We start from the raw sequence: 25,088 nt of genomic DNA on the forward strand, positions 1-25,088 counted from the left end.
TTCTGCTCCACAGTCATAACACCAAGACAACGACATGGCTTGATCCGCGGCTCTGCAAGAAAGCCAAAGCTCCTGAAGATTGCGAAGATGGAGGTGAGATGTTCGGAATTCCTTTGTCAGCTGTGGCTGATAAACATCTTAGTTTATCACAGCTGGACACGGTGTGTTACTGCTGTGGTGGAAGCTTCTTGCTGGTACACGTGACTGGAGCGGGCAGTGTAGAGCTGAGTGTCCCGAGTTTGGTGGCCATAGGAGTTCACGGAAGACTGGGAAAGTCCACAGTGTATTTTCCCTGGAGTAGTAGAATCTGACTGAATGGTGGGGTTATCTGCATTCCTGAGACAAGAACGAGGTATTTTGTTCCAGTAACTATCATTGCTAGGGAGAAAGCTGTGTATATTAGTGGCGATCTCACTGGAAATTGTTGTGCGGGTGGAATATTATGGCAGGAGGAAGAGGACCATGAGTGTTAGAATATAGGACTAAGGAAGAAGGTATGGCATAATGCCTGTTGCTAATGATACGTTTTGCATGTGACATGATATGATATTTGAATGCGTAAGTAGAGGGAACAATCTGACTCCCTTCAACTCTTCACGCTGTTGCTTCCAGACTTACAGGTCCGGTTCATGACTGGCCTACAGACAGTTCCTGCAACCATTTCCTACATCGTTGTGCAATTTAGTCAGCTAAAAAAAGAGTACCAAATAGCTCTATCTTCAGCAAATGCCTGATATGTTACAAAAGCAGAGAGACTCAGAATAGCCTGTCGTCTTCCTAAATGGCACTGCCTAACAATCATGTATTCATAATGAAGCCAGCTGGAGCAATGGACGCGTACTGCTGCTTATTAAACATATGTGCAGCTCACCACAGGATAAAAAGAGCACTTTAAACAGAGAGATGCAGGATATCCAAATGAACAACGTTTAAATGAATAGTCCCACTGGGTCTTTTGTCAAACCCTGTGGAGTGGTGCTGGTATTAATAATTGGTAACACGCTGTCCTATGCTAGAAAGATTCCTGTTCCCGGCAAACTTAGGGCAGCCTCAAACAGGATTACATAGCGGTTTTATCCTTCAAATGTCTACCTACCTGACTGTATCCATTATTCTAATACTGAAACTTCCATGGTCAGGATAACTCCAGCAGTAAAGCCGCTATAATCTGACCTCTGTGTTACCTGCTTATCACCTTCAGTCAGTAATGACCTGCTGCTGGGCACCAGCTTACCTGATTCTGAATTTGCCGTAAAAAGGAGCTTTTCACATGTAACTTTCAGTACCTATATCAAACAGGTGATGTTTTGGTTTAGACCCTTAGCGTAGGGCTGTCTAGGGGACAGCCACGCAGAGCTGCATTTCGTCACTTGGCAGCCCGGGCAGCCTGTGCTGAATCGGGCGCATCCAGACCGAAACACGTGCTCACCAGTTTTGGGGTGTCTCACTGTGTTGTACACATCAGGGTGGAACAGCCTACCATGGTGCGGGTCTCTTCTTCCTCCTCGCGTGGGGCTGTTGCAGCTCTGAGTGAAGGTTTCTTGGGTTGACTGAAAACTGAAACGCTGTCAGAATACAGTGAAATATCCTGATGTTATTGTGAGAGTGAATAAAGGTGGCATTACTTCTGCCAGGTGGTCCTAAATGGAAGGTGCAAGAGGAATGGGAATGGAGAAGCATGGTTGTCCAAGCTTGGGATGTGATCCTGCGAGGCATTTATAGCTCTTCTGTGGTGCATTTGGGGGCAGAAGTGGTGCAACCATCTTCATATTGTATAGTTTTAAAAGTCAACAGCTATCAAATCACAGTAATAATTTATAATTAGATTAATTTTAAATAATGAATTTTTCTTCCCCTTTATAGGTTCTTCCTCTTTAAATAGGTTAGGTTGTATCTTGTCTTTAAGTTTATTATCTGTTTAAAGTGGTGTGATTTTGTTGAGTACAAGTCTCCTCATCCAGTGGAACGAAGAGTGAGAGTTATAGGGCTTCAGAGTCCCTGGAACAGGCTGGTATCCTTTCTTCTGAAGGAGCAGCCTCAAACAAATGAAGGGAAGAAAAAAGAACCTGTATTTTCTTCGTATTTTTCATGAGTCTGTAATCTGTCCTCTTGTTCCTTCGTAAGAACTCTGATGTTTGTGGATGGTTTTCCACTGTAATGGAGAATTTTGTTCTTTTTGATTGCAGAACTTCCTTATGGGTGGGAGAAAATAGAAGACCCTCAATACGGAACATACTATGTTGAGTAAGTGCTGATTATTAATTTGACGTAGTTACAAATTTAGCAGAAAATAATGAAGCGCTTGACATGCAGTATGTATAGGCTGTGATGCAGTGTAAGTATTAAACGTACCCAGTAGCAGCGGTTGCAGAGGCAGTGAGGACTCGGTGCACACTTCGGAAGCACTGCCCTGTGGGAGCATCCACGGTGTGACCTTACTGACTCGCTGCAGGGTGTTTCTTTCGGGGTGGGAAAGCAAGTAGCGGCCAAAGTAATTTATTAATGGGAATAAGCTGATATCATTTTTCTTAGCTCTAACAAAGATGGGTTCACTTGATTTAAGAGTAGCACCTGATAACTGTAAAAGAGCAAGAGTAACTTATATCTTGTGGCTGTCTCCAAAGAGCCAAGTAAGTAACTACTAAATTGCAGCAAGAGCTCTTCTGAATCTCCTTCAGGTCAGGGTGAATGAAATCTCTCTTTAACCATGGAGAAGAAAATCAGTAGAGTTGAAAAACGTTATCTTCAGAGAACAAGCTAACGTTTTTTGACTTTGCAAAGCCAACACAGGTATTTAAATTCTGCTCAAACTTATGGGTTTTTTCCACTCTGCTGTACTACTGTAGCATCTGCTAGTAAAAAGGTGATGCCTGATTTTGTAAACGTTATAGGTAGATGGAAGCAGCACATAATGTCAAGAGAAAAAGCAGGTTTTCTCAGTTCTAATCTGTTACAACCTTTTGAAAATTTGCAGAGTGGAATGAAGGTACACTCTGCCTAATAATTACTGGAGGCAAAATTGTACTGGCTCTTAATGTAAATCAAGTTGTTGAAAGAAATGCTTTCAGTGTTGATAGTTTATCTTTCATTCCTCCAGAGCATTAATCTGAGATAATAAAAATTAGTATTTGTAGATGTATCTTTTATGGTTGTTTCTTCTGTGAAATTTCAGCTTTCTGCTGAAATCCTGATCAACCTTTTGTATGTCTGCAGTCATATTAACCAGAAAACTCAGTTTGAAAACCCGGTGTTGGAAGCCAAAAGGAGAAAACAGCTGGGACAGACTGATGGTGCCTCTGCAAAATCGGGTATCACTGAATGTTGTATTATTCTTTGTCACTAATATCTTTATCTGCGAGTATGCATCATAAGTAACCAATTCTGGGATTCATCAAGGCATTGGCCTTGTCTTTTTTCTGTCCGTTGTGATGTTGCCCTCCCAAATCTAGGGTTTTTTGAATGATTTTTTTAAATGTTAAAATTGAACTGAGGCCATAAGACAGCTTTAAAATAATTTTGATTATTCTGAAGCTGGTTGTCATAAGCAGTTTTAGATATATGGAGGGTTAGAAGAGCCAGCCGGAGGATGCAGGTAAAATCACACCTTGAATTTTTATGCTTTTGATCTACTTTAAGCTTGGTGTTCAAGGGTTAGAGTGTAAAACTGGGAATTATAGGTGGGAGCTTTAGTTCCAGCTCCATTGTAATCCGTACTACGGTCTTGAACAAACTAGCTTTCCCATCACTTACCTCAGCTGAGAAATGAGCGTAACAGTACCTTGTTTGCTTTACTCCATAACAGTGCTGCAGAGATCAACCAGTGTTACCCAAACAAATCCTTAACTTTTATGACACCTTAAAAAACAAACAAACAAACAAAAAACTTACCAAAACTAACCCTGGTTTCCTACCTTTGTGTTTCTTTATTCCATAATTCAAAAGGACCAGAGAAGTCTGTCTTCACTAGAGATCCATCCCAGCTTACAGGAGCACTTATACGGACATCGCTGAAAAAAAGTACGATGGGATTTGGCTTTACAATCATTGGAGGGGACAGACCCGATGAGTTTCTCCAGGTGAAGAATGTGTTAAAAGACGGACCCGCTGCACAAGATGGGAGAATTGCACCAGGTAAAATATTACTTCTCTAAACTTGTATCGCCTGTGCTGCTTTTAGAGAGTGCAGCTTCTGAGGCGCAGGAGGTTGGATGTCTCCATCCACTGACTCTGAATTTGAACACCTCAGTAAATTAAATCATTTTCAGATTTTTTGAAAGATCTGTGCAGAGCAGTGCCTCAAAAGGAAAAGCAGCAATGCTCTAGATACAAATATGCTTTTGAGGACACTTCTGAAGGTTTCAGTAGTTCTGCTTTAGCCAAAACTTGGCTTCATGGTTGTTTACAGAATGTTCTTTTGTTCCTTCTCTATCCATAAAGTAAAAATGGTGTGTTTGAATCCTGGTCTGTGTTTTGCTTGTTGCTGTCAAAAAATGTAACACCAGATACTAAAATTGCAAAAAAAAAACTGCAGCAGGAATGAGCAAAGCTATATGAATTGGACAAGTGAAGAAACGAGGGATGAGAGCACCTGCAATCCATGAAGAATTGCACACTTTGTTATTATACCTTTAATTAAGTTACCTATAAGCTTACTGTAACACACAGTTTACATACTAGAAAAGCCAAAGTGTTTCTTTACATATTACATGAACTCTCTTACTCTTCAAAGAAGAAGAGTTCATGCTTTACATGATTTAATACTATTTACTTATGAAATTAAACAAAACAATTTCCTGGTTTGTTGCTGACCTATTGCTTGAACTTGTTTGTATGCGGTTCGTTTTCCTCCTCTGTAAAAATGAAGACGATCCTGCAGCGTTGTGTTGTGTTGGACACACATTTGAATGAGATGATGTGTATCTATTCCTGTTGGAGTTCGTGTGATCAGAGAGTTACTGTTTTACTGATGCCCAGGCATTTCAGTGATAAGACAGTTTGCTTACTGGGAATATTGTATTGCACATGCAAAGTTTTGTGATCAAAATGGTGCAAATTATGAAAGAGCGTTTCAGGATCTGAAGCCTCCTTCTGCTTTGTTTTGAAAATACGTGCTTAGCCATGCGTGGCAACAGTGTAAGAGTACGGAATGTGTGCAGGCGCAATCCTAGCTCAAGTTCAGCCACTCCTAAAATAAACATAGGACACCACCCCCCCTACCCACCCCCCCACCCCCGAAAAAATCCGATTTATTCTGGATTGAGTTTAGGATGCTGTACAATATGAATTAAAGTAGAAGACATCTGCCTGCAGTAGCGTGCGTGCTCTGCTTCATCTCCTGTGGCTGTACAGTATCATTTTTTAAATCTGCTGCAGATTAAACTTTATATCTTTAGTACACTGTGTTCTGAGATGAAATAGAATAAATGCAAAGAGGAAATCCTTCATGCTTTTTGGCAACAGATAGCCAAGAGGTGATAGCCCGGCCACCATTTGTTCCCAGTTTTGAAGACTGCACAGCGATTCCCTCGTTAGGCTTTTGTTCAGAGCCTCAGAACAGCGCTGGACGGGTGTGGGCGGTTTCATTTCTGGTTTTGACGCTGTTGAACTTTCTTCTGTAACAGGGGATGTCATTGTAGACATAAATGGAAGTTGTGTCCTTGGCCATACCCATGCAGATGTTGTCCAGATGTTTCAGCTAGTTCCTGTCAATCAGTATGTGAACATGACTTTGTGCCGTGGTTATCCTCTTCCTGACGACAATGAAGACCCTGTGGTAGACATAGTGACAGCTACACCTATTATTAACGGACCGCCTGTGACCAAAGGAGATGTCTGTGTGACTGGCCAAGATTTAATAGCAGGAACAGTTGTGTTGGACCAGAATGGAAAAATGGGCCCTATGTTGGTCAACGGTCGTCTGAACGGCCCTTCCATGGATACAGCTGAGCAGAGGATCTCTCTTGCATCTTCAGGAGGCTCTCAGCCGGAGCTGGTCACCATTCCGCTAGTCAAAGGTCCTAAAGGCTTTGGGTTTGCCATTGCAGACAGTCCTACAGGACAGAAGGTGAAAATGATTTTAGACAGCCAGTGGTGCCAAGGCCTTCAGAAAGGGGATGTCATCAAGGAGATTTGCCATCAGAACGTACAGAGCTTGACACATCTGCAGGTGGTGGAGGTACTGAAGCAGTTTCCAGTAGGAGCAGAGGTGCCGCTGCTTATCTTAAGAGGAGGTACATACGTAAATTTACAGTTGTCATATGTGGTTGTATGCTTTTTAAAAGTCCCTTTTTAGTCTGATACCTAAATCGTGTCCAGTCTTGACAGCTAAGTAGCAGCTCGTTATGTCTCTGAACCATTATGTTCTAAGTTTAATTTATACTCTGAGTATTTAGGGTGAGAGCCTGTGGCTAAGTTTTGGGGTTTTTTTCCGAAAATTTTATTATGATACATTTATGCACTGTCTCTTCCAAGTGTCTGGGGAGTGTTAAAGCAAAAATGTGGTCTCTAGCGTAATACAAAGCATATGATGGATAGAGTTTTCTGAGGCTCTCCAGATGTATTGCAGTAACTGCAGCTGTAATGGACAGGTGGTTCCAGGAGACAGGAAGAAGCGTCAGCAGTGAGGTGGAGCTGATCACTGCAAAGACCTGAAAAAAATCTCATTTTTGCATTTGCATGTTTATACCTCTTCATTGACTGTCAGTCACAGACCAGAATGCATCTTCTTCCCGAAAGCCGACAAGTAGATAGTGTGCCTTTGCCAGAAGGAGCTGAATGAGTCACGAAGCAACACGTGGCTGCTTAGTGTCCCTTGAAGCTTTTATTGTAGCCCTGAGAGTGTCACTTCAAACAGTCATGGACATTTGCAAAAATCTTTCTCTGTATAAATGCTGCTATTCCTTAATCAGCTAAGGAAACAATTAGATTCCTTCGGTAGCAAGGGAAATGCCTCTAGTCAAATTCACTGTGCACTGATGTGTGATTTGATTGAGCGGGTCTAGCGAAAAGGAGAGTTTTTCATTGCCATACAGCTAGCAATTAGAATTTGAGACTTCTCAGAAGTGATGTTTTTGGCCAACCGAACATTCACTTTGCCATTTAAAAGAAGAGTGAAGAAGCAGTTATTACTTTCAACCCAGGAGGAGATGATTATATTGCCTTAATGCTGTTTAAACTTTTGGTGACCTAGTACTGAAATTGCTTTCTGCATTGTATTTTCTTCAGGTCCACCCTCACCTACTAAAACTGCCAAAGGGGTGAGTATTAGCAATGCATTTAAATTTGTTTCTGATGGAGCATATTCAGCGGGTTTTGGTTGCAAAACAGACTCATAAATATGGTCTACTTAACACAAAAGATTCCTTTGAGTTGTTTAATGGAGGTGATGGATATCTCTCTTCTCACTACTGAAGAATCAAAAATGCAGCAAAGATCTTGTATGACGATGGTGGTGTATTGATGATTTGTCATGATTTCAAATATGACATTTCCACTTAAGTTTTATCATTATTTCCTTTTTTTTGCACTATACTTGAAATTCCTGTCTGCGTGCACCCTGTGACCTGCTTTTGTAATCCCATCTCCTCTGGATTTTAGTCCCTGTGGTAATCTGCAAGATGATTTAGCAAAACCACATCTACTTAGCTGGCACAAATTCATTGTCTTAAGTAACTGCTGCCGGAGTAGCCGTTAAAAGGGAAGCAAAATATGGTGTGTTTGGTTTTTTTTTTTCATTGCTAATAACCTGTATTAAAGTGAGATGGGATTTCTAAAGGAAGTTTACGATACTTCGATACTTCTGTGTCCTCGCATAGCATTAATGGACTAGGTAGTAATCCCTTCTTACAGTGCTTGCTTATCTTTGAATCCATATTTTCAGGAAGTCTCTATAGCTGCACATTTCTAGTTTGATACTCATTATTCTTGGAAGCTCGATCTGTTGCGGTATCTTTAATATATATTAGCTCAGTAAAGAATCCTTGGGCTTAATAAAATACTCTCCGATTTGATAATGCTGGTAGTAATACATCTTTTTGTCTCGAGTGCTTCTTTTATGAATTAGGCTAGTCGGTGAACAGAGCTGTTTCTTTAAAATGTTTCTTGTACAGAACAAATTACTTCATTTCAGGATAACCCCATTCCCAAGATGTAGATGTAGCTTCTTTTTCTCTCTTTATCCTGCTGTTTGAGGATTGAAGTCGTGTCCCAGCAGTGGGATAATGCGAGCACCTAAGTTCAGCGCGCTTGAAACAGACTGTGCTCCGTAAGATTTGTGGATTCCATTCCTTGCAAGCCTGCAGCTGCTCACTGAAATTACTCGGTGCACGAAAGTCTGCAGCGCGAGGATGCCGGCCGTGCCAGCGTGGGTCCCGTGTCAGCGCACTCTGTGCAGACATGCTAAAAATACGTCGGACTCGGGGACTGGCATTCTAGCACACATGCAGTAGCAACTTAGCACGGAGCACTCGATGTTCAGTGGCATTAAGCAGCGTGGCAAAATAATTCAGTTAAAAAGGGCAAGTTCTTGTGTTTATATACGTATAAGAAGTGTCAAACTGCTAAACCCCTTGGGGGAGTTTTCTTCCACCCTTCGTAAAAGGGCATATCTAAGTCTGTTCTGCTTTTGCTTTTGTTTAACGTGCACAGACACATGCAGACTACCATGTTCCAGTTTTCCAGGTTGGCTTTCAGCCCAGAATAAGTATTTGGAGTTACTTCATTGCATAATCGATTGGAAATTAGGGTGGGGGACTACAAGGATGCTTGGTGTACTTTCTTGGTGAAATACTAATAGCAGTGTCACGGGTATCAGATCATAAAAAGAAGTAATGCAAATACTGAGTTACCGATGGCTCACACTACCCAGCGTGTTCCTCCTGCTCAGTATCCGTGGTGCCCCCGGGATACCTGCAGCAAACGGCCTGGGCTGGGTGCGTCCCCGGTGCACCTCTGCAGTGGCCGCCGAGCGGCTCGTGCCGGGGCCGATGCACCGCGCTCCAGAGCTCGGCAGGTGCCCGCCAGGGAAGCGGTCTCTTCTCCGAACGCGAGCGGAGCTGTGCACCCTGCGTCATCCCGCGGGTCAGTGACCAGCAGGAGCTGCCTGGCTTTACTCACCTCTGAGCACCAGTCACTTCAAACCCCCTTTCTAAGTCCCGTCTTCAGTAGAAATCTGTGCCCTGATGAGGAAGACGACAGTAGTCCGGTCAGACACACACATTTGAAAAGCCATGTTGAGTTGTAGTATTATTCCCCTGTTCCTTTGTTTTGCTCTGCCTTTCAGTTCTGCGTGACGTTTATTGTCTTTGTGCATACAAGTACACAAGTTCAGTAATGGTTTTGATTGAATATGGACTTTGTGGGGTGGGCTCTGTTTCAGAAGGACAAGCAGGACAGTGTGGGGAGTTTGGAAGCTGTCGGCGACCCCGTCCCACAGCCGATGCCATTCCCACCCAGTGCAGTACGACCAGGCTCTCCTAAACTGGACCCTTCAGAAGTCTACCTGAAGTCTAAGACTATATATGAGGACAAACGTGAGTACATCAACTTCAACTTGGAAATATTGTTATGAAGTAATTTTTAATTTGCCATATGTGTGGTAAAGCTTTCGTATTGAGTTTGTTAACCTCCTGTAGATAAAGCATTTCAAGAAATGCATAATTCATACAGAAATTAGAAGACTGTGGAACACCTTTTTTAAAAAAAGACACAATATGTGCCAACCATATTTACAATGAAACGGCTAATGATAGAAGTGGTCTCAAGGATGATCTTGTTCTGAAGTAAACTGAAGTAGAACTGACCATTTCAGAGTTCATAGATGGCAGCTCTGAGTCGTGTTACAGACTGGCTTTTATCCTGGCCCACCATACCAATGCAGCTGTGATTTCTCCTTTGGCATTTATCAGTCTATCCTTTCTTTTTTTATTTTTTTTTTTAATTTATTTTTCCATTTTGGAAAGAGAATGTCATTGAAGATTTGACTTGTTTGAATTATTTACTGTATTTCTGGTTACTGTGTTCTGTCAATAAAAAGAGTCAGAATGCATCACCAAAGCATAGTCTTTCAATAATCAAAGATAGCTCCTTACATGTTTTGAAATGTTGCTTTGTCTTAGCTCCAAACACAAGAGATTTGGATGTTTTCCTGCGAAAACAAGAGTCAGGCTTTGGCTTCCGGGTGCTTGGAGGGGATGGACCAGATCAGCCCGTAAGTGGAACAATTTACAGTTGCCTATGTGCTATCTTACAGTATTACTGTTAGAATGACTCCTGCTCTGTCATCCTCATTTCCCTCTCATTCTGAGCAGTTCAGTGGTGGCCAAATTGGCCAATTCAGTAACTGCCTTTTAAAGATCAAGGATGGATTCAGATTACCTTTCTTTTTCCCTCTTTGGCTGACTTTAGTCTGCAAGGCTTCCGAGCCCTTTCCACGACCTGGAGTCTGTCTTTGGCAGCCGTTTTCTCTGTCGGGCTGATCCCACTGGTGGTGTTTCTGTTGTTGTTGCTGTGTCTCGGGAGCACTCGAAAGGGCGGCGCTGGTGCTCAGCCTCTGCCCGCGGTGCTCTGGCACAGAACGCGCCGGGTGATGCTCAGCGTGTTGCGCACGTCAGTGCGTCCCGGGGAGCAGTGGCTGCTTACCCTGCAAAAATTCCCTCAGGCCGTTCTTTTGAACGCAGCCCAGTGAAATGAGGCAGGATTTGGGATTCTGTCGCAGCCCTCTTCCCCCATCTCTCCCACCAAATTTTGAAAAAATTTTGTTCTGTCAGTCGGTGTGGTTTCTGGTGGATTCATCTCAAGGAGACAAGCACAGCCTTCCAGGGCACTCTTTCAGGCTTCTATTTGCCTTGTGTCTTTCCCTCCCATCTCAGAAAATACCAGTGTGGTACTGGAGGATTTCCGTGAAAGCCTTGAAGCAGAACCTATAAAAACTGGCTTCCTTCTGCAAATGGATGTCGGTACTGTTTTGCATTGCAACTGCATCAAAATGTAGCTCTGATGTTTGCACAGAAGGCAGAGTGCGAGTTAGAGCCTGGTTTGCTTTAACCTGGTCAGTGGCCAGAGCTGAGTTGGGATTTTAAGTCGTGAGCGTAGTCGTGTTCCTGGCCCCATCCTGCAGAGCTGTTGCGGTGGGACGCGGGTGGCTCCGCCTGAGAGGAGATGCAGAGGAACGGCGCCGTTGGAGGCAGACGGGCAAATGCCAGTGCGGAACCCCCGGGTGGGCTGTTCTCTGACGGCAGGCTTTAGGAGACTCCCCTCTATTTCCAAAACGGCAAAAATTTTTCTCTGGAAAGAAGTGCTAAGGCTTGTACCATGTGTCGGGGCCGTGCCTTCAGCTGTCGAGTGAAGAAGAAAAGCTTTTGGAATAACTGCTCATGGATTGCTTTCTGATTACAGTTCAGGGGTACGTTTTTTTCCATTTGCAGCTGTGATCCATTGCTAGCCTTTGGGTTTTTTTCCTAACATGCATTTAAAGAAAAGGAAGAGCAAAACCAAAGACTTTTACTCCTGTTGCACTGTGTAGCATTTGTGGTGTTTTGTTTCCATAACAGCCGTAGCTAACGTCACGATGCCGTGTGCCGATGATCTGCCCCCGTTGCTTAACCTCCAACAACTACTGCCATAATTATTCTTAATCTTTCATTTAACCTGAATGTGATTCTAGCATATCAAATGGTGTGTGTTGTTCTCGTCTGTGTTATATTTAGTAGCACTTTATGAGGTGGGGGTAGACAAAATTGATAAAAGACGAGTGCAGCTGTTTGAATTCATTATCTAATCACCAAAGCTGTGCACTGAAAAATCTTCAAGCATGGAACTGTCTGAGCACCTTTTCAGAAGTAAATTTGAGTTCTTTTGAAAGCTTTTACTTCTTCCTTAATCACTCTAGCCGAGTCTTGGTAAAAAATAATAGAATAAGTAGAATGAATGACAGGCTTTCGTTTCAATAATGTTTGGGAAATCATATACATGTAATAAGTACACGGCCTATGCTTATGTCAAAAGTCAGTCTTTTTAACAAACTGACAGATATCCTCAAAAGATAGTGATACTTTCATAATTCATGGACATAAGGATTAAAATCCCCCCAAACTTTCTGTATTTACTGAATGCTTTGAGCCCCCGGATTGTATCCTCTGAGTCAGCGTGCACAGAGTGCTCTGCTCTCGCTGGTGTTTCTGCTCGAATTGGACAGTCAGATAATCTTTAGCAGTATATTCCCAAAAGCCCTCATCTGTCTGGATTCACCTGAATTCCAACCATTACGTGTTCTGATGAGTTTATGTTTTCTTGTTCAAACCCCCCGACTCTGCTCCGCTGACAGATTTATATTGGAGCCATAATCCCGTTGGGAGCAGCAGAAAAAGACGGCAGGCTTCGAGCTGCGGACGAGCTGATGTGTATCGATGGGGTCCCTGTTAAAGGGAAGTCGCACAAACAAGTTTTGGACTTAATGACCAGCGCTGCGCGGAACGGCCAGGTGCTGCTCACAGTCCGGAGGAAGATCTTCTTTGGTGGTATGTGTCTGTCCGTCCGGAGGGGGGACTGCGGGACACAGGTCTGGCTACAGGAACGCTCACGTATTTGTGATCAAACTGACTAATGCTGCTCTGAAACTTACCGGCTGAGCAGCCTGACATTCAGGAGGGTCAGCTATAATTCTGAGTGAGTGGAGAAAAGCAGAATTTAATAAGCTGATGCTGTGGTGCTTGCTAGTTTGCACTGCTCACACAGGTAAGGCTCAGAAAATTATGATGGCAGTGGTGTCTTTGAACCTTTTTGCAGATATTGGGTAGAACAGCCACTAATGCTATGCAAATTGAGCAGTAACACAATCTCTTCTGTACAACGTGCTGTATTCTCAAGTCTTTTGGCGTCTATGTGTAGCAAGATGCTACACGTTCAAGCTAGAGAAAATTCAGGGCAGCATCTTGTGATTCTGCAGTTTTACATCAGTGTCCAGATGGGCGGTGTACAGAAGATTATTGTCCCTGACTCGATGCTGCTGACCGTGTGAATGACAGAGCTGAAATGGGGGTCAGGAGAACTGTTGACGATCCCCTGTTCCGATTAGCAACCAGTATTGCTTTCCCATTGCATTATTCAACCATTAATTCTGAGTACGTACAAGTAAAAGGAAAAAAAAATTAAGATCAAGTCTCAGTTTCTTTAAGAAATTGACATAGACTATTTCAGGACCAAAATTTTGTTGGTTTCCTAAAAGAAAGCCTCACTTCAGGCTTCAAACTGCCTCTTAAAAAACGTTTCCATTGTTCCAAGTAAACAGTTGTTCCTCACTTAAGATAGCAGCAGTTGTAGTTTGTAGCTGGATTTCCGCTGTAGGTCTTGTACTTGTAGCATGCAGGAAAGCCACAATGTTTTTTTTTTTGCTATAAAAAGGCATCAGATCTCTCTGGCAAAGTCTGTGTACACGCTGCCAAGTCTGCTCGGCTGCGTGCAGCAGGATTTCCGTGCATAACTGCACACCTGTGTAGGACTCTGGGCCTTTGAGCGCTTTAATCTGTGTCTGATTTCTATTTGATCCAAATCGTACTGTTAATAAACTCACCCCTTGCTTCCCCAGGCAGATAGAGTTTCCTCCTGCTGGCACTGATACTGGGATGTGCGGTTTTGCTGTAGTTGCTTGGTAAAACAGCAGTATTGGTTTTTTCCTTATTTGTTGTTTGTCTGTTACCTGCAAGGGGAAAAGCAACCGGAGGAGGAGGAGTTGCAGCCTGCCTTGATGCAGAATGGCTCTCCCCGGCTGAATCGGGTAGAGTTTGCAAACCAGCAGTCCCCAGAGGTCTATGATGTCCGTCTGCAGCGGAAGGAGAATGAAGGGTTTGGCTTCGTCATCCTCACCTCAAAGAACAAACCTCCTCCTGGCGGTAAGTGCCGTGTTCTGGCGGCGTGGCGGCCGCCGGCCTCACTGCCCGGTGCTGTACGAAGCTGCCGCTGGCACCGGCGAGCGTGAGCAGGGCTGCGGCTGCTGCGGGGATTGCTCTTTCTTGGATGTGGTGGTGTTACCTGCACAGCGCTCGGCATAGATAGAGTCATCTTTCCCTCACACTGTTTCACAGCCCAGCCCGAGGCAGCTTGGTCTCTTTTGCTTCATGTTTATGCTCTTTTTCACCCAGCTGTGACGTGAGCGGGGAGCCGGGGGAAAGTATAACCCGTGCAACCAGCCCGTGCACAGGAGTGTGCGTGGGTCACAGGACAGTCTTCGGGACGTGGATGGTTGCCTGGCTGTGGTGGTGTTGTGGATTCTCACACTGCATTAATTCATAGGCATTGTAGTGGAAGTACAGTTTTAATCTTGGCCCTGTATTACCTAATGAGGTAGAATTTCTTATTGTGGGGATCTGAGAAAGTAGGGACTGCAGCACTTGGAAAAAAGCAATGAAGTTGTTACTGCCAGACAGGGTGTTTGTCTAGAAAGATCATCAAAATGAAAAAGTAGCATTCTTTGTTATTACAGTTCTGATATATGGACTTGGCTTCAGGCATAGTTGTAAAGATAAACAGCAAAATAACCAAGGTTAAAAGCAAAAATAAAAATAAATATTGTCAGCAGAAGTGAATGAGAGGAGCTGCTTGCAGGAGCCCTGGAGTCCCGCTCAGCTGACAGAAGGATCCGTGACGCCTGGCGCAGCACCAGGTCTGCTCAGTGCTGCTCACCTCCCCGCGCCAGGCAGAGGCCACCGAGTGTTGTCTGCCCGAGGTGGTGAGTGGGAGGTGGGAGCATCTTTCTGATGCCCTTGGGCCATCAGGTCTGGGTTACCTGTGTCAGCCCTCAAAATACAATTCAGATCAGCGTGGTCACCCACAAACTCCATTCACAGTCATTAAGGTACAGACAACTCCTGAAATCCTTATTCAGTTCCTTTAGTTCCTTAGTGTCAGTTGCCCTTGTGAAACTTCCTCGGCTGGTTCCAGACAGACATAATGATGGCTTGAAAGTGTGTCTCTCTTTTGTTGAGCCTCAGACACTTTCTTCTGTTTTTCCACTTCATTTTACTGCACAATAAAAAACCAGCAGGAGCACAGAAAAAAACTGTTTCTAAATAACATTGTGCTGAATTCATATGATACATATTTAGAGTGTGATGCAGTCTTGGCTCTGACGAGACCTTTTCAAGAACGTGAAAGCCAGCGCTCTGGAAGTGCCTGGTGCAGTGGGACGGCGCAGGGGCAGTGGTCCACATGCGGAGCTGCTGTTGGGTTCCCGTGGTGGTGACAAGGCGAGCTGTCACCCTCCCGGGCGTAATGCTGCGCAGGTGACTGTCTCGCATCAGAGGTGCTGTGGGTCAATGGTGTGTTGTATGCTCAGTCAGATATTAAGAAAAAATAGACAAACAGAATTATTCTATAATACATTGGTATTCTATTATAATATGACTGTACTAAAGACAACATTTTTGTCTGCGAATGTGCTGCAAATCCCTATTTATTTGATATTACCACTGAAAGTAGAAGACGACTGAAACCAATTCCAGTGCTGGAAACATACGCCCTGTGGTCTGGGCTGTTTCTAACACACAGGAAAAAAAAGAGACACTGGTGCATCCATGGGCTGTGCTGTGCAGAACTTTTCTGTGCCACAGTTTATCGTGAAGCTACTGTGTTCTTCCAAAGCCGGGATACTTTAAAGCAAGCAATCAGCAGTTGAGTCTGCAGCCCCTGCAGTGCTTTACTCTTCACAGTTGGCTCTTAGGTTTATGTAATACTTAAAAACCAGTCTATTAAGGGAAGTGTAATTAAAATTTAAATTCATGGTAAATGCTAGAAGGCATCAGTGTCTGTTCTTTCGCAGTAACTTCTGCGTGGCTAGCTCATTAAAACAATCCTTGATGGCTTTTCAGCCTTGGGTGGCTGATAGCACTGTGAAAGTGTTTCAGATGTGCTGTCCCGGTTTCGAACAGCCAGCTGATAACCCTGAGAGGCGCATAGCCTTCCTCACCTCTCCGATCCCTCAGAGAAAAGCGTGTTTGGGAGCAGCACCTGCAGAAAACAGGTATCCATCAATCCCACTCCAGGCTTTGGAGATACGAACGGGCGTTTACATGAAGTACGAGGAAGAACATTTATGAAACATGTGGAGGTCAGTCTGGAGTGGTGTTTGGAAATGAGCTACAAAGGAGCAGTGAGGCGGCTCCTTCACAGGAGAGCCCTGATGAGATTTGGGAAGGACAGGAGCCAATTTTGCTGTGCTTTCAGGCATCCAGATGAATGAAAGGCTGTGTTAGACGCATGGGGAAGCATGCTGACTGATGTGCTTTGATGCAATGGGAATCTGCTCTGTCGGGGCCGCGTCAGCACGCAGGCAGCTCAGCGAGCCGCTCTCTTGCCCCAGGTTTTGGTAGGCTCCTCCCGTCGCAATGGCATCTCGCTGGCTGCCGAGTGCCATCTGCAGCGCTGACGTTCGGGTCAGCAAACCGTAAAACAGGATCTGTCCCCGAGCACCAGCGCAGCCCATGGCGGGGAGAGCGCGGGAGCCGCCGGGCCATGGTGGTGCTCTCCTGCGGGAGCAACGCCAGAGTGGAGCATCCCTCCCTCCTTCTGCCTTTTTAGTGCTGCTCCTTCCTGCGTCTGTGTTCACCTCTGGGAGGGTAACTAAAAGCAGTCATCTTTTCTTCTGCTGCTTGTAAAATTCCCTCTTTTCCCCGTTCTGTCTTTTCTGGCCCCATTGCCGTGGCCTCTAGAGGCGTCTGTGTTGGGGCAGCGCTCACTGTGGGGTGAAGCGAGGAGGCCAAGCTGGGAGAGCTGCCTGACGCTCGAGACGATTATTGCGGGTGCACGTTCCTCTTGGAGAGCGGGAGTGGGGAACGGGGCTGTGCAGAGCGGGTCCGGCACGCGGGCTGTGCTCCCTGGGCATGCTGAGGGCACTGCCGAGGCGCTCGCGGCGTTACTAAGTCAGCCTCTGGCACAAGTTTGATTTCCTTTTGAAGTGTATTTAAGGCTTAATTTTTTGGTGGCAAGCAGGAAGAGTTAACCCCTGCATGCAGATTTCTAATGACGGTGTTAAACTGGATGTCCATAACTGTCTCTGAGTCCACGCAGTGCTCCAGGGTCTGTGTGTGAAATGGAAAATGGTGCGTCGTGAGTAGCGAAACAAAGTGCTTCAGAGCGCTCTTGGGGCACGTGGTCGTACTCGTCCCTTTGCAGATGTCACCCATTTCCTTGCTGTGTTTTCCTTTAGGTGCAACACCTTGTACGTGACGAGGCCGTGCTGTCAGGGTTGGCCTTTCTGTTCACTCTGCTGAGTGACACTTCCTTCACTCCTTGCAGGCGTTCCTTGTGCCAGCAGTGCCGCCCTTTGGAGCGGGAGCCGTCTCTGGGGTGACTCTGGCAATCCTGGGTCTGGGTGATGGTTATTTGACATGAATATTGAGTGAGTTGCTGTGCCTGTTCTTGATTTCCCAGTGATTCCACACAAGATCGGGCGAGTTATAGATGGGAGCCCAGCTGACCAGTGTGGGAAGCTGAAAGTGGGAGATCGCATCTCGGCGGTGAACGGTCAGTCCATCATTGAGCTCTCGCACGACAGCATAGTGCAGCTGATCAAGGACGCGGGCAACGTGGTGACTCTGACTGTCGTGGCTGAGGAAGGTAAGGAGGGTGGATGGGTCCTGCCACACTGCTGAAGTCTGATGTTTGTAACTTCTGAAGTCAATTCACTTGAAGTAGAGTATTTTAAGATATTTGGAAATTAAAGAAAAGAGAGTGAGGCTCCTCTGTCTGCTCTGGAAGAGGGCAGAGAGAGACAGCTGCCGAGGTGGTCATACTGAAAAATACGATACAAGTATTAACAACAGGTTGCAGGGTAGGAGAAATTCTCATGGTTTCTCGCATGAGCGAGGGAGAGAGGAGAGAGACTGCTGCTCACATGGAAACACGTCCTGTCCAGACCTTGTATTCTTCAACCAAAGAGAAATGACCTCTCCTGGAGGAGCAGACACGGGATGATGCTCAGAGAGAAAATCTCGTTGCCCCCGGGCAGTGCCCGTCTTGTGCTGCGGGGTCAGTGCAGGAGCTTTGTTCCAGATGAGGGAGGTGCTCTCGGGCTGCGCTGGAGCGGCTCTGCGGGGCAGAGCTGGGGTGCTGTACGCCTGCTTTCCGCACCCTCTCCATTTAGGCACTCAGAGTTTTTCCTTCCTGCCATGTTAAAATACACAAAGCGCCTAATGCTGCATCCCTGGGATACGGCAGAAAGATCCTGTAGTTCTTCTGTCCTTCCGTCTGCCAAAACTACCCTTTGGAAAACGGCCCCGTCCCACCATGAGCACCTTGCTCAGGGTTTTCCTGCGGAGCCTCCCGGGCTGCTGCTGGCAGATTCTTCACACGCAACTGCCCTGTCATCTGAGCAGCAAAGTGAGTATTTGTGACTGCAAAGTCCCATCTTTAGAGACTGTATTTTTAATGAAAGCTCCCATGCAACACTGCGTTCAATATGGTATTGTTCCTACGCAAACAGTTCACTATGAATATGTAAAATCCAGTCATTTGGAGAGAGACGCTGTTTTCCAGCCCTGCTTACCACTGCATTTTTCTGGGTTGCTGCTTGTGGGTTTAATTAAGCTCGCTATCATTATTTTGCCAGAAAGTTGGCTTTCTTCACCTTTTAAATAATAAATACCTAAAGCCAGAACGTGAATAAAGCCAACAGATCATTCCCTAATTTCACATTCATTGCAAATATTTAACATGCTATCTCAGCCTGTAATACAGAATTTCAAAGACTTAATTTTCCTTTTTGGTAATGCTTGAAGCAGAGATACTTCTGTAAATTGTTATTTTTCTATTAAGATTTTCATTTTTATCAAATCTTATTCATTTCAGTTTGAAGGGGGACACCTCAAAGCAGTTGCCCAGGGCAGTGTTTGTAACGCAGCTGAAGTTTGAGTCGGTCGCGTTAGATCTGTTTCGCTGGGGCTCTTAATCAGCTTTGGTTTCAAAAGCAGCTTGCTTTCTCATTTTTGGCCCTTATTTATGCAGGACCTTACCCGGACTCTGTGTAAGAACTTAACTTAGCTTTCCCACTTTCTCAATGACAGATTTGGAGCCAAAATGTCGAAATAAAACGAGAATCTGAAAAGAATCAACCAAGGCAGGGCGGGGGGGAGAAGTCAATAGCGGGTGAGAAAACGGGACTGAAAGCATCAGTCAGCAAAAACGCGCGGCCGGGAGGAGCGGGAGTTGGCGTGTTCCAGATGTAAAGAATTCTGTGACAATGAAGGAGAGAAGCAGAAATGGGGATATATCGCCGCTTCACATTCTCCTTGATTCAGCCGGAGGAACGCAGTTTGGCTCGCAGCACGGCCCTCGGTGCAGCAGGCTCCCGCCGAAAGCCAGCCTGGGTGTGAATTGGTCGGGGCTTCAGGCGTTTCCCCCGCTGCTGCGGGGAGCGGAGTGTGGCAGAGGAGGTTCACAAGGCGGCGGTTGACACCGAGGAAGATGTGGGGTGCGACTCCAAAGAGAAAAATGCCCGTTTTGCCAGAAGCTGTTGAGCATCATGGAGCGTAAACCCTCATAGCGATTGCCGTTCCCCAGTGCATGGTCTCCGTCACTGTCCTCTGAGACGGGCAACAAGAATACCGCCTCACAGCCCTTCCCTCTCCCTCCCAGCTTCGCAGATGTGTGATCCTTGCTTTTCATACGGATAAACGAATTCCACTTCATGCGCCAGAAGACATTCTTTAACATTTTTCACAAAAGCAGGAGCCTGTCAGCTTTTGTCATGTATTAGCTGGAAATACAAGAGAGCGGGCTGAAAAGAGGACTGGAGAATTTGTACAAGCAGATGGCATTTTTCTTGCCTGTGCTTCTAAATTAAAACTCTGAGTATAAACCAGGAGTAAAAGTTGACATCTTGTCTCTAGAGAAAAACCTCTTTAAGGCATGTCGTAATAATAGCACCGAGCAGTCCTGTGAGGGACTGGAGAGGTCTCACGTACCTCAGAAATTCAGTCTGATAATACGCATTCTGTTTTCCGTCCCTTAAGATGCTTGAGCGCTTTGTGTATTTTACTGGGGTTGGTTTGTTCCTAACAGGGAAATGCAGTAATGTGATGCACCAAACTGGACTGGAAGATCGTTAGTTTGGGTGCTTGGCATTATTTTTTTTAAAACCCTTATAAGGAGGAGGAGTTTATTAGTTTATAATTCAGCATATAAGTTCATCTTGGGCCACAGGTTCTCGCTAAGAGGCAGCTTTTTGCATAGGCCGGGGTTCGTTAACTCTTAAGTGACAGAGACATTTTGTACCCCGAAACGTGGTTTGTTTTTTTTTTTTTTTTTTTTTTCATAAATGCACTGGATTTATTGTAAAGTGCACAATCACTGTATCTTGTGTGGAAGGGAAAATAACCTTAAGTTATTTTAAAATATTTTGTTAAAATGTCGTTATACTGTAATTTTTACTTAGCCTTGGGGGAAGGCAAAACAGTTTAAAATTCTCGCTGGTGACCTGTCAGTGCACCAGTCCTCCAGCGTGGTTGGGGGACCAGTTCGTACCCTTCCCTGCAGCTGCCGGTAACAAACTCTCCATTGTGCCTTAAATGAGCTGACGGTTTCCCTCCATCGTTGTGGTCTTCACCTCTGAATCCTCATTGCCCCTGCAGATCCTCGTTCGCCTCTTGCCTTTGAAAGGGATATGTTCACAAGTGGACATTATTCTTCATCACTTACAAAATTTTATTATATTGAATATCCGAACCAACTGCGTGGATCTCACTGTCCCTGATTCCTTCTGGTCTTTATCAGCTTGCACACAGTCTAAAACCCTTCCTTTCATGTCTGCTTTGGTTAAGGTTGTGTTGTTTTTCCAAGTAAAGCAGTGTGGGTAAGAATCAAATTCCCGGGAATGTGTTCCATGGAACCAATGAACTGCACTTGGGTTCCTGGCTTATGGCGTTAGACCTTGGTGGATCCTTTCCGCCGGATACCTGCGGCGAGCGCGGCTCAGCTGAGGTGCCACAGTAGCGCCCTCGGGGAGAGCAGACGCAGCGCTGACAGTCACTGTGCTCTCTCCTGACTGTGCCTAGCTTTGTGTTCGGGAAGTTCTCGCTGACTGTCGGTTTTGTTTGAATTCATTAGAACACCGTGGTCCTCCGTCGGGAACAAACTCCGCCCGGCAGAGTCCGGCTCCGCAGCACCGACCGCTGGGATCGGCACAGGCCACCCCTCCTGGCGCAGACAGGTACAGAGCTGGCGGGTTTGGCAGAGGCGTGGGGGAACAGCCGGAACAGTTTGAGCGGAGGGATTGTTATGCAGAGGTAACATCTGCGTCCTTTTGCCTCCGTGTAGGGCAGCTACGGAAGGTGAAGCTGGAAAAGAGGCTTCGAACAGTTACAGGCTTTCCTGGCCCGAGCATAAGCACCTGACGCAGTCCGACGCTGGCATTGCTGCAGTTGTTGGTAGCCATCACTCCCAGGTAGGGGTAACCGTCCGGGCGGTGCAGGGACAGGCAAAATGCTCGTTCCTCGAGACGCTACAGTGACATTGCCACAGAGCATTCAAAAGCAGAACAATAAAACATTTCCCTGTCAGACATGAGTAGAACAGTTGCGTATAAAAATGCACTGAAGTGTTTCACAGAATGTTTTTGCTAATGTTTTAAATTTGATTATCTCCTCAGTATAGTTGAATACTCATTATAATTATAAAAGAAAAGAAAATGCTTGTGACGGGGCTACAACAGACACTTTGGCAAAGTTTCTTACAGAAATTCCATGCATATCTAAAACTTAGGGGGAAAAGCGTTGTGTATGCTTAGATGTAGAATGAAACCATTACACCTAGTCATACGTGAGTTGAGGTGAATTCGGTTTAAATCATGGATTGCGGGTTTCTCAAAATACAAAACATGGGAAGCATTTGTTCAGAAAAATGTTTAAATCTGCCTATTAGTCCTCATCTTTTTTTTCTCTGACTTCCCTGCGCAGAATCCTGGCTGTTTCCCAGTGGAGTTGGAAAGGGGCCCTCGAGGGTTTGGCTTCAGCCTTCGAGGAGGAAAGGAGTACAACATGGGCTTATTCATCCTGCGGCTGGCCGAGGACGGGCCGGCTGTCAAAGATGGGAGAGTGCATGTGAGTTTGGCTTCTCTAATCAATTTGTTGATCAAGTTGGCCTTTTGACACATTCATTTTCCCATACGGGCAACGAACTTTGTTGTTTGGTGAGCGTGGGGTGCCAGCAGGCAGAGCAACATGGGGACGGCTGCCCTTCCTCAGCCGTCACTGTGCGTGACAGCGAGTGCTGGGGGGGGGAGCTTTGCCAGGGGAGGTACGTGAACAGCTCCGGCCGTCCGAAATGCGCTCCTCTGTCCGTGCTGGGGTTACAGTGCTGTACGTATGCCAGGCTGTGAGCAGCAGCTCCTCGGGATGCTTTAGGACAGGACATCGCACAGTGGAGCAGAGAGGAGAGTCACTGTCCACGTCAGTGACTGTAAGGACCGTTTGTGTGTACGTTGTGCTGTTGCTGTTCTGTGCCATGTTTGAGAATGGAAGCCTAACTTTGTTTCAAATCCCACATTAATACATATGTTTGTGTAAGGAATTAAGTTTTAGATATTGTAGTAAAAGCATAATATATGGGTGTAATAGCAAAGAAGGATGGCAGGTGAGAGTGTGTGGGTGCTGGCCAGGGCTGCGTCTCGCGGGGCCGGAGCGTGGGGCTGAGCCGGGTGCCCGTGAGATGCCGTCCCACCTGCAGTCCTGCTGCTCACTGCACCTGCAGCCGTCCGCCCGCCTCTGCCGCTGTTTGTGCTGTGGTTGGCAGGATTGGGCTGACACAGATACTTACTAAGGCTGCTGTGAGGCTTAATTGGATGTGAAATTCAAAGTATTGTTAACTTCTATTACTGTAATTCTTTACAGTAATTAGGTTTTTTCCCTCATGCTTGAGAGACTACGTGAATGCAGCGTTTAGTAATAATATTTTCTCTTGTATTGCTCCTTCACACGGTGTTACGCTAAGCTCTGGGGCTTTGCTTTCCGGGCAAGAGCAACCAAAAGTTTCCTAGCTGACTGCGCTCTGCGTCACGCAGAGGACGCGTGCCGGCGCCCAGGTGGTGGGGATGGCGATGGCAGACATTGCTGGGAGCGCTCCAGCTCCCATGTGGCGACCTCCGCGCTGCGCCGTGGCTCCACAGCGGTCCCCCCCCGAGCAGCTCTGTGGGCAGAGCTGCGTCTGCACCGCGGTGGGTGGTGGTGTCCCGTGGGAACGTGAGCGCTCCGCAGCGCGTGGCAGGGCTGGCGGCTGCGTGCCGTGTCCCGCAGGGGCCGCGCTCGCCCGGCAGGAGGGTGTTCATGGTATTCACATCATTTGGTCTCTCCGTGACCGGCGGGAAAGCGGTGTCGCTTTCTGGCCGCGCTGCGGCGCAGAGGGATGTCCCACGCCGGGAGCGGCGGCGGAGTGCGGCCGGAGGTGTGCGGCGTTGGGGCTCCTGCGCTGCGTTGGGGCTCTTGCGCTGCGCTGTGCCCTGCGAACGGGGCAGTGACCTTCGCAGAGCCCCGATGGTCCCTCTGAGCTGCTGATTTTAGGCACTGGTGACATCCCCTGGCCGATCCCCGCATTGCGGAATGGCTTTCGTGACCCATTCTGCGGGAAGCTCCTCCAGCCCCTTTCCAGCGGCCTGCGAGGGCCCTGTGCGCTCTGTTACCTGCGCAGCACCGCTGTAGGTTGCTAATTGGCCTCGGAGACCTTAGCAGCGATAACTGCGGGGTGGTGATTCTCCTGCCTGGAAGAAAGAATCCTTTCCTTGCATAAAACCTGTTGTGCCGTGAAAGCGTTGGGCGCTGCGTTCGGTGTGGGAAGCTGCCGTGTTCCTCACCTGACCTCAGACGGACGCGCGGTGCCGGGGTTGGCGTGGTTCAGCCGTACGCTCCTGCGATCGATGGTCCGGGGCACGTGGCTGTGTCTGTCTGATCACCTGTACATAAATGGCAGATGTGCTTCAGTAACCAGAGATCTTTTCTTGAGCGGGCTGAGCAGACCGCCTGCGGGAGGAGCTCTGAACTGCCGGAGCGTTGCGTTGCATTGCCCAGCGGCTGCGGAATGGTGTTGCTGTTGCTGAGTGCATTTTAGCATGGGAGGAAAAATAGAAGTATCAGCCTCAATTTCTCCTTCTAAAAATTAGTTTATGGTGCCAAAGATTCACAAAAACTAACCTGGTTGCTCTTTTCTCATCAGGTTGGTGACCAAATTGTTGAAATTAATGGGGAGCCCACCCAAGGAATAACTCACACACGAGCCATTGAGCTGATTCAGGCTGGAGGGAATAAAGTCCTGCTGCTGCTGAGACCAGGGACCGGCTTGATACCAGATCACAGTATGTCATCTCCCGTGCTGTTCCCTTTGAGGGCCCAAGGCAGTGGAGCGCAGGCGGATAAGGAGACTTCGGTGCTTGTTCGCTGAAATAGTTAGCAGTTCTCTTTTTGACAGCTGTGCGGGTGTTCGTATTTTTGGTAAAAAAGCATGTGACAGGTACCTCAGAATATTACACAGTGAGAAATTACTGCATATTTATAATTGTAGTTAGTTTCTCAGCTCTGTCCAAGCTAATCAAGTTTTCCTATACAGATGTGATAATTCACACTGCCTTTTAATTTAAATTAAAATTCTGTATGATACAGTACTCAGTTCAAAATGCCTATATTGGTGAGAATATTATTTCTGTACGGATTTACTTCACTGTTTTTAGACTTCTAAATTATGGAATGTTTTGTTTTTCAAAGCCAAAGCTTCAGAAAGCAGACAGCTTTGCTCCCCAAATGGATTCTGTTTGTTTAAAGGTGTGACTTATGCATCTACAACAGGAAAGCACAACTTTGTAGGCAAAAAAAAAAGGAAGGACAGAAAAGCAAACGCTTGCAGGAGCTCCGAGTTCAGCTGCAGCGCACAGAACTGACTTAGAGCAGCGCTGAACTGACACAGAACAGCGCAGAGTCTGACTTAGGAAATGCTCTGAAACGACAAATCAGAAAGACTGTGGCTGTTGCAATATTTTAAAGCAAAGAACACGTTCTGTCCGAGTACAGGTTTTAGTCTTTTATCCCTTGATGCTGACACCAGGGGTTTGATGGTAAACT

At 46.2% G+C, this 25,088-nt stretch overlaps 1 protein-coding gene across 2 annotated transcripts in view; it reads left to right on the forward strand.

Moving 5' to 3' along the window:
- The window catches only part of MAGI3 (membrane associated guanylate kinase, WW and PDZ domain containing 3), a 73,258-nt gene that overhangs the window by 43,682 nt on the left and 4,488 nt on the right, over window positions 1–25,088 (forward strand). Inside the window, exons 6-20 of one of the 2 annotated variants that reach the window (XM_082494417.1) lie at window positions 14–93; window positions 2,187–2,244; window positions 3,214–3,308; window positions 3,943–4,131; window positions 5,622–6,230; window positions 7,225–7,256; window positions 9,377–9,530; window positions 10,116–10,207; window positions 12,323–12,515; window positions 13,701–13,886; window positions 17,422–17,607; window positions 21,094–21,196; window positions 21,304–21,436; window positions 21,942–22,085; window positions 24,190–24,328. In XM_082494417.1, coding sequence (XP_082350543.1) covers window positions 14–93; window positions 2,187–2,244; window positions 3,214–3,308; window positions 3,943–4,131; window positions 5,622–6,230; window positions 7,225–7,256; window positions 9,377–9,530; window positions 10,116–10,207; window positions 12,323–12,515; window positions 13,701–13,886; window positions 17,422–17,607; window positions 21,094–21,196; window positions 21,304–21,436; window positions 21,942–22,085; window positions 24,190–24,328 — 2,393 coding nt within the window. The remainder of the gene's footprint in view (window positions 1–13; window positions 94–2,186; window positions 2,245–3,213; window positions 3,309–3,942; window positions 4,132–5,621; window positions 6,231–7,224; window positions 7,257–9,376; window positions 9,531–10,115; window positions 10,208–12,322; window positions 12,516–13,700; window positions 13,887–17,421; window positions 17,608–21,093; window positions 21,197–21,303; window positions 21,437–21,941; window positions 22,086–24,189; window positions 24,329–25,088) is intronic. The other variant, XM_082494418.1, reaches the window with a different exon arrangement.

The sequence above is a fragment of the Vanellus vanellus genome (genome assembly GCF_965231255.1).
Source record: "Vanellus vanellus genome assembly, chromosome: 23".
NCBI classification, from domain to species: Eukaryota; Metazoa; Chordata; class Aves; order Charadriiformes; family Charadriidae; genus Vanellus; species Vanellus vanellus.